General features: G+C 28.8%; 1 protein-coding gene across 3 annotated transcripts; it reads right to left on the reverse strand.

Moving 5' to 3' along the window:
* Positions 1-7,791: 7,791 nt before the first annotated feature.
* On the reverse strand, positions 7,792-14,925 carry LOC109819022 (G-type lectin S-receptor-like serine/threonine-protein kinase At4g27290). 3 transcript variants are annotated; one of them, XM_083062541.1, is made up of 9 exons: positions 14,070-14,890; positions 12,843-13,571; positions 12,238-12,360; positions 11,722-11,873; positions 11,409-11,619; positions 11,070-11,307; positions 10,837-10,987; positions 9,845-10,766; positions 7,792-8,102 (listed from the first exon to the last, which is right to left on the reverse strand). In XM_083062541.1, exons 1-8 carry the CDS (start codon positions 14,623-14,625, stop codon positions 10,464-10,466), a joined length of 2,463 nt encoding a protein of 820 aa, XP_082918667.1. In that variant the 5' UTR covers positions 14,626-14,890; the 3' UTR covers positions 7,792-8,102; positions 9,845-10,463. The 3 variants fall into 3 exon arrangements, with proteins under 3 accessions (XP_082918667.1, XP_029124805.1, XP_029124806.1); XM_029268972.2 differs by having other exon boundaries at positions 7,792-8,359; XM_029268973.2 differs by lacking the exon at positions 7,792-8,102 and having other exon boundaries at positions 10,440-10,766; positions 11,070-11,139; positions 14,070-14,925.
* Between the last annotated feature and the right edge of the window lie 695 nt (positions 14,926-15,620).

Raw genomic sequence — 15,620 nt, forward strand, 5'->3', positions numbered from 1 at the left:
GCAATACTATTTAAGAATAATAAGTGTATAATGTCACTTGCATATTTGGGGCAAGAGAAAATGTTGTGATTTGCAATACTATTTAAGAATAATAAGTGTATAATGTCACTTGCATATTTGGGGCAAGAGATAAGGGATTTTGATCTCAAACATGGACTTGAATTATATAGTAGGAGACTCCCAAGCTTGCGGGTTAAGTTACACTCATTGAATATTCTAGATTGAAATAGCTGCTAGGTCTTCTTAGAAGGGATTCCATACTGGAACATTTTGGTGCATATTGAAGGCCTTAGGTAAAACTATTTCCCACACATTGGTTGTTAGACGTGAGTGACAAGATGACGAGGCTACTAAGGAGTATTGAGTTTTACTCAATCATACACAATACTTTTATGTGACATTGGTTGTTAAACTGTGTGATTTGATTTACTCAATCATACACAATACTTTTATGGGTAGATATTGAGTTTCCTTTCTGTTTCGTCCACACTATATAATCCAACTTCCATTTTCACTTGGTCTTTTTAAGTGTTGCATCAATTGACACGTACTAATAATGCAAGTCCTTCATAAATCCTAAAGTTGCGAAGCAATGTGAATGGTCGACTCAAAAAGTCCTTTCCAAATTCCAATAGTTACATTGCCGTCAAGATAGGGTAGAAACGTGAACCATACACCAGGGCACCCCAAGGATAATAAGAGATCAGTCGTAGGGCCCAATTTTGAATTGTTCAAAACAATTACATATATATATATATATATATATTAAATTGATTATTATTAAATTATAAAGTGATAAATTTTATTACAATATGATATACTATTTGATATTAGTTTCATTAGAAATATTAAGTGTTTTACTCTTCATCGAATGATGTGTTAAATTTTTTAGCTATTTTTATTTTATATTGAGTTGGATGACATTTTAATCAAAACTTCCGTTGAATATGAAGTTATGGATTGAAACTTTTACGAGAATTGATAACATTCAATGCATATATGATTTATAATTAAATTAAAGTACACGTTAATTAAATGAGAATTGAAAACATTAACTGCACAATTTATATTTAAATTAAAATACGCGCTTAATTAAATGCATGGATCGATAATTTCATTAAACCAAATATTATTCTAATTGCATACTTTTTTTTATATATAATAACGCGCGGGAAGCAATCCGTGACCGGTGAGATTTTTATTGCATCTTGGTTAATTAAAATTATATATATATATATATATATATATATATATATATATATATATATATATATATTATACACGTTTATATTTAAATTAAAATACACATTTAATTGAATGCATGGATCAATAATTTCATTAAATCAACTATTATTCTAATAGTAATTGCAGACTTTTTCTAATAATAACGGGAAGCAATCCCTGATCGGTTGCATCTTGATTAATTAATATTATATATATATATATATATATATATATATATATATATATTCAGATGTATTACTTTCAATTTATAATATCATCATCATATTTTTATATAAAAAAGTAATGATAATAATAATAGTAACATACAATCTATTCAAATATATTTAAAACATAATGAACAGAATAATATTAACATTACATTATAAAATTCATATTCATCTTAATAATTATATATTTGAATGTACTTTTAATTAAATTATACAAACAAGTTTCAGTTTGATAAAAAAAAAGTACTTTTAAAATAAAAATAATCAAAACATAAATTAAGTTACATTAAAAACACTTTTAGTTAAACTTCAGTTTCTAAAATTAAATTGAACTGAAATTCATTTCGTAAACCGCAATCCAAACACACAGTAAGTAATTTTAAGATACATGTATATTAACATTATTATAAAATTATGTAAATGTAATCTTGTTATTTATTTTAAAATGTTAAAAAGATTTTACATTTAAAAATAATTTTAAATTATTTTGAAAAAAAAATCACATTTTTTTTAAAATTTAACACTCTTGCTAAAAAAATTATGAATGCAATATTATTCCAACTCAGCAAAAATTGAAAACCAAATATTAAAAAAAACTAAAATCTAAAAACTCAAAAGATTTTTATTGGATGTCGGATTTGATTTTTAAAATCAATCCAATCTCAACCAAACTTTTATATATATATATATATATATATATATATATATATATATATATATTTGATTATGTCATCATCACTTGTAACATCCTCATTTTCGTCAAGTTCTATTTCTTAATTATTCAAAAAATTATTTTTGTAAGTCTACATAAATTTCGATGATTCGGACATACTTTATATTGTTATAGCTTCAATTTTTTTAATTCTATCTAAATATATTTTTAAATATATCTTTTAGAACCAGAGCCTCATTTCCAACGAAAACTCAATTGCCAAGAATCGTAGAAGCTTTATGTTATGCTTAGAATTTTAATTATAATATTAAAAAAATTGAGAATTTTCTTACGGTTGTCCAAATTTTTTGTGCAAATTCATCAAAATACCCATTAGCCTTCTTGTGATGAAAAAAAGTTGTTGGGAGAGTAGATCATGTTAAAGAAGGTCTAGCAAGTTCTGATAGTGATTAGTCATTGATAATGTCAGTAAATACTTTGTGACACCCTTTTATTTTGAATTATTAAACAAAAAAAATAAATAATTAAGAAAATAAATTAAAAACCTTTCATAAAAAAATTTCTAAGCATCAATATTCAATAAAAGAATCTATTCCAACAACTTTATTAGATAATGTAGTAAACAACATACAAAATTAAAATAAGGCATAAACCACCCTTTATAACAAAATCCCAACAACATAAACAAAAAGAGTTATGGTCCAAATGAAATTCATTAAAATATGAAACTAATCTTTACCTCGATGTCACATTAATCACAACAAGACTCATCTTTATGCTCGTTAAACACATCTTCTTGTACCTATACTAGTCCTATAGGTGGAGTTTAATCCAAACACAAACATACAAACATAGTAAATGAGAATAAATCTCATTTGCACACATATATAAGGTACAAAGGTAGATACACACAACTATAAAATCAATCACGTTTCACACACATATAAGCATCCTCCCATACATCCACCATAATCATCTATATGCATTCATTCATCATTTGCATCCATCAAGTCATATAATATATCTCAATCATAATTAAGACTTGCGCAATGTTCCTAATCATCATTAAGAATATAGAATAACCTAGGAGTAATGGAACAAAACCACCCTATGCATAGAATAGTGTAGGGACCATCCATTAATAGTGATCTCTTGAACCAACTCAATTAGGAGATGTCTATTAGGGTGTTCCCATTCCCTTAGAGGTTTCACCACCATAACACCCTTAGGACACAAGTAGATGAACTATGATATCCCACCTGCATAAACTCACATTATCCCATGAAACAAACATGAATGCATGAACTCAATATATACGTTGCAACATACAATATGCATAACTCATTTCATCAAGTGTCAATCCACAACAGTGGACATATTCATCTTATCTCATCAAAGTACACATCATAATAAGCATCATCACATCTTAATAATCCATCCTTATTATATCCATTACAACACACATCATCACATATCAACCGTACCATTCAACACATCAATTTAATAAAATTCCAAAACAAGTCGATCCTCATACAACATCATCATATTAGCCTATCAAATGTCATCGCACAATCCATCATAATCATTCAATGGTATTTCAATATATCTCTTCATACATCATCATAGATATTAGTATAACATATTTCATAATCTTACACATCATTACCCATTACTATATATATTTATATATTATTACAATATTCATTACTTATCAAGATAGATTCTTCAAACAACAATGGTAATGCATATATAATTTCTACAACATTATTCATCAATTACTTCTCTTAATTCTTAGTTTTAGTATCTCCTTTCGACTCCATAATTATCCTTTAAAATGTATTAAATAATTATTTAAAGAAAAGGTGTGGCTCCTAGCCAAGTTTGACTTACACCTAACGCAATGAGGTCAAGGAGCTCTCTGCCAAACCCACACCCAACATTGCGAGGTTTGGAACCTCTCTATCTTGGTCTCCCTTGGCATGGAATGAGCCACGCTCGACATCACTTCCTCGAAAAATCAATGTCAAATAGCATTGAGTGCAACACCTCATGTCGAGCGTCAAAAGGTGTGGGACCTCTCTAGTAGCTCAATGCCTGACATGATCCTCCTTAAACTCACGTAGTCATAGAATCTGCTCCTCACACACTCACAATTTGCACGATTTCTTTCTTCAAATTTTCATAGAGACACATCAATTATTTCAATTCATCATCTAATTTTTCAATTAGATTATCTACACTCAAATAATAATAATAATAATAATAATATTAATAATAATAACAATAATAATAATACCATCAAATCATGCAACTCATTCAATCCATCAAACTTCTTAAGTTCATACAATATACCTTAATCTACAAATACATCAATTTATACCAACAACTCAATTCATCGTCAATCAACACTAATATAAAAGAATAAAGCATCAGTTCATTCATAAGTAACTAGTCACACAAACCAAATTCAACAACCTACGGGACTTAGGCATCCTCATTCTACCCTTATCCCTCATATATGTCCAACAGATTTGACAATCTCACTCCCCATACTTGGTGTGATGATCATGTAGAATAATGTGCTTCCTAACTTCGATCGCTAATTTATGCCTTCCTTTCTAAGTTTCCTCTTACGAGTGCTCTAGGTTTCAGATGACGAGCACGATAACCTAATCTTTTTCCTTCTTTCTTCTTTTTAATTAGCCTCCAAGTTGGGCCTAGAATCTAGCCTAAAATCTTCTAATTTATGTTTTTCCTTTTATTTTATTAACAAAATATTTCCCTTATAATATTCTAATTATTCTAATTTATTTTTTTTAAATGAGATGTTTCATACATTATACCAAGAATAAATACTTACATATTTTAGAAGGATGGAAAATAAAATAAAAAATTTATGGAAATCAAAATCAAAACTCATTCATTCTTGAAGGATTAAAAACTTATTTAAGTTATATATTAAAATAAAATTGAATGTATTAAAAAATATTTCACGTTATTAAAAACATAAATAAAATTAAATAACATAATAAATATATTTTCTTTTACTGTATAATCTTTTATATTTTTATTTAAAAAAGTTAACATAAAAAAGTCTGAGAATAAAGTATATATTTTTTTATAAATAAAGACATTTAACTTGTACCTATCATATAGGTAAAAGACAATAATATTATTTATAATATATAAGTACTATTATTATTGTTATTATTTATAAATTTAGATATTAACAATAATAACTTACGATTCTAAATTTTGGTACATAATAGTTCAATAATGATTTACCAAGTGCCAATTAGACTGAACTTTAACATTAGGAAATGATCAAGGTTTAATTAAATTGAAGTATTATATTGATGATTGTCCAAGGTTCATTTATAACATTAAAGATTGATGCATGCTCAATTAGGTTGGAGTATAACATTGGTGATTGACTAATGCTAAATAAGCCGTAATGTGATAGTGACATCATTGACACATAATATGTAGGTAAATAAAGTAATTTTGTCTGTTTACAATATGGAGATAATTACATCATTAATAGAAAAGTATGTAAAGTTCTTAGAAGAAGATTCTTTTTTAGTTGAGAGGTCATTGATTAAGTAGCCAGGATCCTTTGACAAAGGCAACGCATTTTCGTTACTCAACAATGATGCCATGTTTTTTCCTATCATTAGGATGATGTTGCACACATAAAATACTAATATTAATGCAATGCCTAGACTCATATAGAATGCACGAATCCTCCAAACTAACATCAATAAATTGTGTTGGATTTCCCTCTTTCGAGAATCTCCATGCCTGAAACATTTTATAACAATGTTATCTACTACTTGATTATATTAAAAGAAAATGAAGTTGTTTCTCACATATCCAATAAGATTATTGTAGTCATTTGAATAGAATAACTTTCTCTTTTTCTTGCCACTTGTTATCTCTAGCAATAATTCGTCAAAGCTAAATACATTTGATTTGATGAGAAATATTGTATTGAAAGTATATTTTGGAACCATATATATAACCACTAAAAGAAACTCAAAAAGTGTTAAGTTGAATTTGATTAACATGTAATAATAACATTTTAGCATGAATAAAGATATTTGAGTTTTAACAAAGATAAAGTAATCCCCAAAAAATTCCATTTATATATAATGTAAACACTTATGTCAATCAAGAAGTTTACTTCGACCAGAATCTATAAACTTCCATTGTCATGTTCCTTTTATCTTGCAAGAAATATAATAACAAAATGAAATCATACATTCAATTAATGATTAGATTTAGAGACAATAACCAAAAAGAAAGAAATCTAAACTTTTGTTGATCATATATTTTTATATAAGCAATTTCTCATCTTCTTGAATGTAACATCAGAAAAATTTAACTAGACTTAGATATTGAAGTTTTGCACATAACATAACCCATCATTAAATTCTTTTAACCCTTGTCTAGATGTTTATGAAAGTTTCTTAACAATGATCTCTTGTCTTTTGAGTGTATTAGTTATAAGAGTAAGTCCGTAGTGTTAGGAACAAATCCCCTAAGACATTCTTTCTAATTCACATTTTATTATTGGTTACAAATTATTATATAATATAAAATTAGAAAAGAAACTCAATAAATTTAGAAAGTATTCAAAACAACATATATTTGTGAGTATGTTATTATTGTTTCTCTTAATTTAAAATTTATCATATGTGTTATATATGTTCTTAATTGAAACATTTTCTTTTATTAAAAAGATGTTAGTCATTCATTGTAATATTGGGGACAATGGTAATATTTTCATATAATAATATATTTTCTCTATCTTATAGTGATGGATTGCAGTTTTATTAGTATTTAAAAATTTTCACTTTTTAATTTATTTAATCATCACAATTCAAAGTAATATGTTTATTTAGAGAATAGCTATTTTAGTAAAATTATATTAATTTTATCTCTATATAAAATTCTTTTCACCTTTTCGCCTATCCCTTATAAGACTCACTTCTAATTTTTCATATGCATTAATCATAATTTTTTTAAAATGCTCTTATATGATTAATAATTTTTTAAATAAAAGATAATAAATATTTAAAATTAATTGGATAAAAACTTTCTCTTTCTCAATAAGATTAGAAAAGATAAATAGATACATAAATATATTTTTTTCTCAAACATTAATTAATTACGTTAGAAATAATTAAATAAAAACATAAAGTTATGGCGATTCTTCGAGGTCATTCCATATATGCATTATCATATTGATCGAAAGACTACCAAAAGTCATTATGAAAAGATAATGCGGACCACACTAAAAAAAAATACATAATTGTAGTTATTTTTGCGGTTTCTGACGGTTAAAAATTGCTACAAATCGCATTACCAGTATCATTAATAACGAATATTTTATAAAAGCTAGTTTTGGGCATTAGCATCATAAAATTCAATCAGTTTTAAACCGCCACAAATTTACATTTTCGTTTGACTTGTTTATATTTTCTAGCGATTTTAAGTTGCCAAAAATACATTTTCTTACTTGTTGCTATTATCAGATTAACAAGAGCCCGTGGTAAGTATTGTCTTGACAATTCATTCTGCCAACTGATAGGTGTATATAATTATAACATATAGAAAGGCAGACTTCGGTGATTTCTTATGCCAGCCTGGACTTAAGACCAAAAATGATAAAACTTGGCTCATGCCTTTAGTATTGAGTTTCTCACCAAAATCTATTTTTTTAATCTAAGCAAGTAAGATCCTTTTAAAATTCAAGATCTATTTTTACAATTGAAGTCGCTAGGACCAAATGTCACATAGTGTTCTTGACAGTATATGAACATCCATACTACAAATTGTTTTAATATAAAATACAGAGTAGAACGGCAGAACCTACTTATCTTAAAATAGCCTTTTATATCCTGATATGTTGTACAAGTGTAATCTATTCATTGTTGGCAGGTCTTGCCTTGATGAAGATGAGGCATTTTTGACGACTGCAGATTCAACAACAAGGTTACTCTCTAAAGCAACTAGGACATTTAGAGATTGGAAAGGTTTGGAATACAGAGAAGCATTTCCCATGCAGAAACCTGCTGGTGCTAATTTCTACCCACCAGACACGGACAAAATGGTATCATTATGCTAAGCATACATTGTCAAAAGAATTTGGAACTACAAGGTTGCAGCCCTTCCATGGCGCATGACCAATCATTGGCCATTGCCCTCTAGCATCATCAACCAAGATCATTAACTGCATGCATTGATTATCATCAAAGCATTTTAAAGCCAATTTTAATAATTAACTTCTTAAATTTCTTGAAATTCTTTTTACCAATTTTAACAAGAAATATATCAAGATATGAAGGTTAAGAGATAATTTGCACAATGATCTATACTGGTTTAGCCATTCAAGGGCCTACATCTAGTTTCTAACTTAGCATCCCACTATATCAAGTCATTCCACTATAATATTCTTTACAAACACCATGTACAAGCAATATTATACTCAGAATGTAAACCACACAATCTTGATTCCACAAAATTTCAGAAACACATAATTCTTATACCCCACAAGAACCTACTTGAGAAAAACCTATCCCAAGATTTCTCTTTAACTCTTAAAGACATCTTATCTCAAAGAGTCATATACCTAGTAGTAAAAACAAAGTTTAAAGATAAAAAACAATACACCTGATGTGTAGAATGATCTTCCATAGAGATTAGCTCAACAATCTTTCAAGTTCTTTCAAGAACACATCTTTGTTCAATCTTGCTCTTGTAGTTTTTCTGAAAAATTTTATTTGATCTTCTCTCAAAAATGTTTTCAAATTACAACCATGTTTTTCTTTTCTTTTCTTGATCTTTTTAATGATCTTTCTTTCTCTCTTTTGATCATCTCATTTTTTCTTTTAGTTTTCAAAAAAAAAGTTATATTTATAGAGCAAACAAGATTTCAACATTAAAAACTCATAACAGTAGTAATCTATTACCATAACAGGTAATCTATTACCAGTTTCTAAAGAAACTGGAATCAGATTGATTCAAGAACTAAGGTAATCGATTACAAATCTTGATAATTGATTATCTCGTGTTTCAGAAATCATAAAACTCAATTTTGTTCAGAGGTAATCAATTACTAAACATGGGTAATCGATTAACCTGATGCTTTGTCAACTTGTTTCACTAGTTTTAACTTAAAAGTCACCATGGTAATCTATTAATTCAATTGGTAATCGATTATCACAAAAAGGACTTTAAATTCCACTTCAAAATTAAGTTTTAGTAATCTATTACTTGAAATGGTAATCTATTACTTGACTTAATATTGAATTTTTTTTTAATGAATCGTTTTATTTAATGTCAAAACACTTTGTAATCTATTAGCAACACTTGATAATCTATTCCATCATATTTTCACATGAAATAAGAAACATTGAGTTTATGTTTACTAAAACAAGATAAGTTTTTGAAATTAACCAATCATAACAAGCAAACACATTCAAGCCTAAGTCCTAGTAAACAATCAATACAATATCCTTTTCACATAGGCCAAAAATATAAAATGAAGTAAACTTAATCAAAGCTATATACAAAGTTAATTATAATTACATCAAAACTAAAACTTCATCTTCACAAAGAGCTTCAAAAGGGCTTTAGACTCAACAATATGAACTTGCTTCACATGACTCTTTGGACTTAGCCGAAACATTAAAACTAATCTATTACATTTGTTTACCTGACTTGATGTTTGACTTCATATGTCAAAACTCAAAACACTCTTCTTCACTTTAGCTTCTTCAAAAATACCTTCAATCCTTTTCTTTTAAATGCTACACGAAATACATATCATTAAGTTACTATCAAAACTATAGGGATGTTGGATGTGAAAACATATCTTTGGTTCAACAAAAAAAAAAAACATAATAAGTATATAATTTACTATACAATTTTTTCACTTTTATTTAGAATATAGTGTAGTTTTTTTTTTCCTTTTGTAAATGAATAAATTTCAATTATATGTATATCTTATACATAAAAAATAATACAAATATTTATAATACAATGTATAATTAAAAATGTAAATATGAACAACAATAATAATAACTTCCAATGTTTTTTGGTAGAAAACAATTCAATAATGATTGAAAGCCCTAACCAAATCAAGGCCTAATTAAATTGAAGTTTTACACTAATGATGGTCCAATGTCCAATTAGGTCCATCTGAAACACAAATGACTCTAACAAATGTCTTATTAGGTCAAAGTGTAATATTGGTGATTAACTTATGTTAAAAAAAGTTGTTGAGATAATGACATCATTAACAAGTAATATGTCAGTAAGTAAAGTAATTTTGTCTATCTACTCAACACTGAGACAGTGACATCATTAATAGAAGAGGATGTAAAGTTCTCTGAAGAAAATTCTCTTTCAGTTGAGATGTCTTTGATTAAGTAGGTAGGATCCTTTGGTAGAGACAACACATTCTCGTTACTCAACAATAGAACCACAGATGCTATGTTTGGCCTATCATTAGGATGATGTTGTAGGCATAAAAGACCAAGATGAATGCAACGCAAGGCTTCTTGTAGAATGCATGAGTCCTCCAAACTAGCGTCAATGAATTGCGTTGGATTCCCATCTTTCCACATTTTCCATGCCTATAGCATTTTATAAAATGGTTATTTATTTCTAAATTATATAAAAATAAAATGAAGTTATGTCACTTACATGTCCAATAAGATTATTGTAGTCATTTGGATAGAAGAGTCTATTATTTTTCTTGCCACTTACTATCTCTAGCAATAATACACCAAAGCTAAACACATCTGATTTGGTGGAAAATATTCCATCAAAAGCATATTCAGGTGCCATGTAACCACTAATAAAAAGCCAAAAAAAAGTTAATTAGAAGTTTGATTCATATGTAATAATAAGATTTTAGCATGAATAAAGATACTTACTATGTACCAACTACTCTACGTGTTTTCCCTTCAATTTGATCACCTCCACACATTCGTGCCAAGCCAAAATCTGAAATTTTTGGATTCATTTCACTATCTAATAAAACATTACTCGCCTTAAGATCTCTATGTATGATCCTTAGTCTTGAGTCTTGATGAAGATAAAGTAGTCCCCGAGCAATTCCATTTATGATGCAAAATCTCTTAGGCCAGTCAAGAAATTTACTTCGACTAGAATCTATCAATTTTCATGGTTATCTTCTTTTAATATTGCAAGAAATATATGAGAAAAAAATGAAATCATACATTCAGTTAACAATTAGATATAACGACACTAACCAAAAAGAAAGAAGTCTAAGCTTTTGTTGGCCATATATTCGTATATGAGCAATTTCTCATTTTCTTGAATGCAACACCCAAGAACTTTAACAAGATTTCGATGTTGAAGTTTTGCACATAACATAACCTCATTCTTAAATTCATTTAATCCTTGTCCAGATGTTTGTGAAAGTCTCTTAACAGCAACCATTTGTCCATCCAACAATGTTCCCTAAACACACCACATATTTGTGAGAAAGTTAATTAATGTAGGGGATATAAAAAATTTTGAGTGCTCATTTCAACATTATCAATAGGTACATTATTCACTTACTTTGTATACAGGCCCAAAACCCCCTTCGCCCAACTTATTGTCACTTGAGAAGTGATTTGTGGCATGTGCTATTGAGGCAAAGTGAAACAAAGGTAGTTCAAAGTCTTCTTGTTGGCTTGCATTATTATTTGCTTTGATCTTGGTGATCATCACTACTTCCATGCAAACAATTATTGTGAATAAGCAAAAATATATTATAAAAGGTGCTAATAAAGTAAATTGCCTTTTCAATTGTATTAGTTAGAAGAGTAGTGTTAGCAACAAACTCTCTAAAATATTTTTTAAATACACACTTTATTATTGGTTATAGATTATTAAAAAATGTAAAGTTAGCAAAAGAAACTCAATAAATAAATAGTGGAACTCACAAAATATTAAAGTTTTTAATAAATCTCAAATGATAGAAAAAAGTGTATTCAAAAGAATAAGATTGAGAGTATATTACTATTATTTCTCTTAGTTTGAAATTCATGGTACGTGTTATGTAAAGATAATGTAGACTAGGTGAAGTCTTACCTCTAAATTTTGTTTTTTTGCTCAAATAAATGAGTATGAAAATTAGTAGCATTGCAATGACGGAGGAAATGATGCTTGCGATCACAACCACCTTTTTCTTTGAATTGTCTTCATTTTCTTGAGCTTGACAAAGAAAGTGAAATAAATAATCAATATAAGAAGTAAATAGAGTAAAGTAAAATTATCGATCTTATACCTTGAGCTACAGACAGTGATGGAAGTCATATTAGATAAATTTTCTTATTAAAAGTAGAGACGAGTGTTTGAATCAAAATAAAGACGGAACAAATTATCCGTCACTAATTAATCAGAGTCGCCAAGAATAACAATGGATGGCTTTCTGTCTCAGATTTGGTCACTATATCAATAACAGACAAAATTATATTTAGACAAAAATGACCATCTCCATTTAAGCTTTTCCTAGTAGTGAGTCTTTCTTATTTTACGGATTTAATTTTTATAGAAATCTTATTTAACTTTTTCAAAATCTGAATTTATAAGTTAATATTAACTAACTAGATAGCTAGATTCATTTTTTTTTTCTTCCCCTATGAATATTTATAGATAAATTTATATAAAAAAGAAGACCTAAATAAAAATCACACCTGTTTCAGACACTGGCAATCTAATATACAGATCTTGTCCAGCATTTGGAATCAGTCTTATATCCAACAAATCATCGAACCAAATAGCACATCCACTTCCTTCTCCCCTTATGTCTGAATTTGCATAAGCCATACACGAACAATTTTTCCAACATGTCACCCTACATTCCTCAAGTGTCATACTTGCATTAACCCAAGATCTTTTAGTATCTGGTGCCTTAATGTTACTAAACTTTTGAAACCCATCCATGTTCTTTTCCCTACACCTCCAAGTTTGTTCGTGCACGCAACCTTGATACCAATTCATTTGGGTCCAATTCTGCAGCGACTTTGGCTTAAACCCATCTAAACAACTACACACCGGTGCCTGACCAACGTCACAAATCCCAAACGCGCCACAAATATTATAGTTGTCGCATAAATCACTCGGCAACTTTGAAGACACCATCCAGTTTTGACTATCTTTATTCCAAGTCAAACGCTGGCGAACATAAAGTGATTGATTCAACACAATTCTTGAAATCACTGACTTATCGTTCATGCTATATGTTAAGTAAAGCTCATCCTCGTTGGACACAAACGTGTAGTTTACTACTGAGTTGGATGGCAAAGATGGGTTACCGCTGAATTTTGTGCCATCAAATGGACCAATTCGGTAGATTTCTATTGTGCCCTTCCACATAGTCTCTTCAGGGTTATTGGTGTGCAAAATTGTCCCAGTGAAGTCCCCTGGAGACAGCAGTGTAAAAAAAAAAAAACTGAATTAACCTGTGCATTGAACCATAATTAAACTATTTATACATTATATAACTATTTTTTATCTTCACTTTTGACTGAACCATTAATATTAAAAAAAATAACTTCGTATATTTTTTTTACATAACCACTCACAATTATCTAATATTTTATTTATATAACTATTACAAATATAAAATATTTAAATTCTTTAATTTTAATATAAAAAATTAAACTAAACTACTTTTAAAAAAATTAACAAAACTATTCAAAACTAAATTGAATTCATCAATAAACTTTAAACTATTTTTATAAAAGTATAAAAAAAAAATTCAATTTTAATCTTTTTTAAACATAGAAAATGAGTATTTCAGTTCAGTTTAAATAGTTTATTATTGGAACTATTTTGTAGTCAAGTTCAATTTAGATAAACTATATTTCTAGTTGAATTCTTATATATTTAGTTTAGTTCTAACAATAGTCAACATTTACCTGGAGAAGGGTCATCCCAGTTTTTCCATGCGGTGAGGCCACGATGGAGCCCTCGTTTAAAGTCCCATCCCATTTTCATTCCCGGTAGAAACGTGTCTGAAGGGTGGTCAAAGCTCTGCCACAAATAGTTTTCAGGGTTCGTGTCTTTCTCATCTCGTAGGACCAAGTTTCCCGAGTCCAACAACTGTGCCACGACACCGATCGCTTTTGTCGTTGCGTTTGTTGACCATATAACGGTGCCGTTTTGGGTGACAAGTACGAGGTTGCCCTGCTTGGTTATGGTTAACTTGGTGGAGTTGTCTTTGATTGGAGTTTCGCGGTTGGCAACCCAAACCACGGTTCTTCCTGGTATGTTTTTGTACCATATTCCTAGGTAGCGGTTTTGGGAACTACTACCTGGGGTGAAGAAACCCAACTCGAAGGTTTCGTCGTTTGAAACCAAGGTCGTGTTTTCTTCGAGTGACTCTGACTGTGTAATGGTATCTGTTGCGGCTGAAAATTTGGAGAAGAAAAAAAATAGTTTGGTCATGAGAATGAGAATGGTAAGAATGGCCATTCTACGTTAGTGAATTGAGGACTCTCGATACAAAGAATGTATACTATAAAGTTGAGGTTCGCAGTATGAACTGTTGCAGTGATGTTGCGACAGTTCAATATAGAAGGAATCTATCATCAGAAATTTTAAATATATCAAAATTTCCCACCTAACCTAGCCAATAAAAATTAAAATTTAATTTGAACGCATGATTTGTCGACCAAGACCGTGACTTTACTAATTTTTATAATAATAATTTGATTTAATTTTTTTATTTTTAGTTTAGCTTACTTCAAAGCTACGTTACACTTACGAATCTCATATATATATCATGAGTTGAATTAGTAGTTTCTAGCATGCATTGAATATGTGTGATTAGTATTTTATGTTGGTCATCTTATCTTCAGTTGCAGTTGATTTATTTGTTTTATATTTCTAATCAATGCGCGTTTGAATTGTTGGACTGCATCATTATTCTAAAGTTTGGCTCAAATTCTGTTTGAAAAGTTGACTTAGATTTAAAATAAAATGAACAAACAAGTAAAACAAGGCAAGAAACTTTTTGCTTACGAAATTGAGGTGTAGACATTTTTCTTGATTAACGTTGAAACAGCAATAGAATAATTTAAAGTTTTAAACTAGTGTGCAAGTGCGAAAGTGGATTGAAAAATCGAAACCGGTTATAGTCAGAGGCTACTGGCTTGTTGTATGGTGGCGCCAACATGAACGCGGATGTTGAAAGACATTAGACACTGCAAATGGGCAAGAATCATGTGAAGAGAAGGAGCGTAGAATTTTCCACCAAATTGGGATTATTTTTGTAATTTTAATATTTTTTATGAATGAGTGACAAATATTTTAAATTTTTCTGGAATTTTTTTTTTGTCCATAGGAATTACAAGAAGTATTAACAAAAGTTTTGGACATACTATATCGATTCTTAAATTTTATCTTTATCTTTTCAAAAGCTCTAAAGAACGGGCTAAAAATTCAGAATAAATTAAAAAAAAAATATT

Source organism: Cajanus cajan, chromosome 8 (assembly GCF_000230855.2).
Source record: "Cajanus cajan strain Asha chromosome 8, NIPB_CcT2T_4, whole genome shotgun sequence".
NCBI classification, from domain to species: domain Eukaryota; kingdom Viridiplantae; phylum Streptophyta; class Magnoliopsida; order Fabales; family Fabaceae; genus Cajanus; species Cajanus cajan.

What these genes read in the sequence shown, in the direction of transcription:
- LOC109819022 (XM_083062541.1), bottom strand. Translation starts at nt 14,625, where the DNA reads ATGGCCATTCTTACCATTCTCATTCTCATGACCAAACTATTTTTTTTC. An exon ending in ATTGCCAGTGTCTGAAACAG is followed by an intron (nt 12,361 to 12,842) that starts GTGTGATTTTTA and finishes TTCTTTGTCAAG; the next exon opens with CTCAAGAAAATGAAGACAAT. An exon ending in CGTAGAGTAGTTGGTACATA is followed by an intron (nt 10,988 to 11,069) that starts GTAAGTATCTTT and finishes GCTTTTTATTAG; the next exon opens with TGGTTACATGGCACCTGAAT.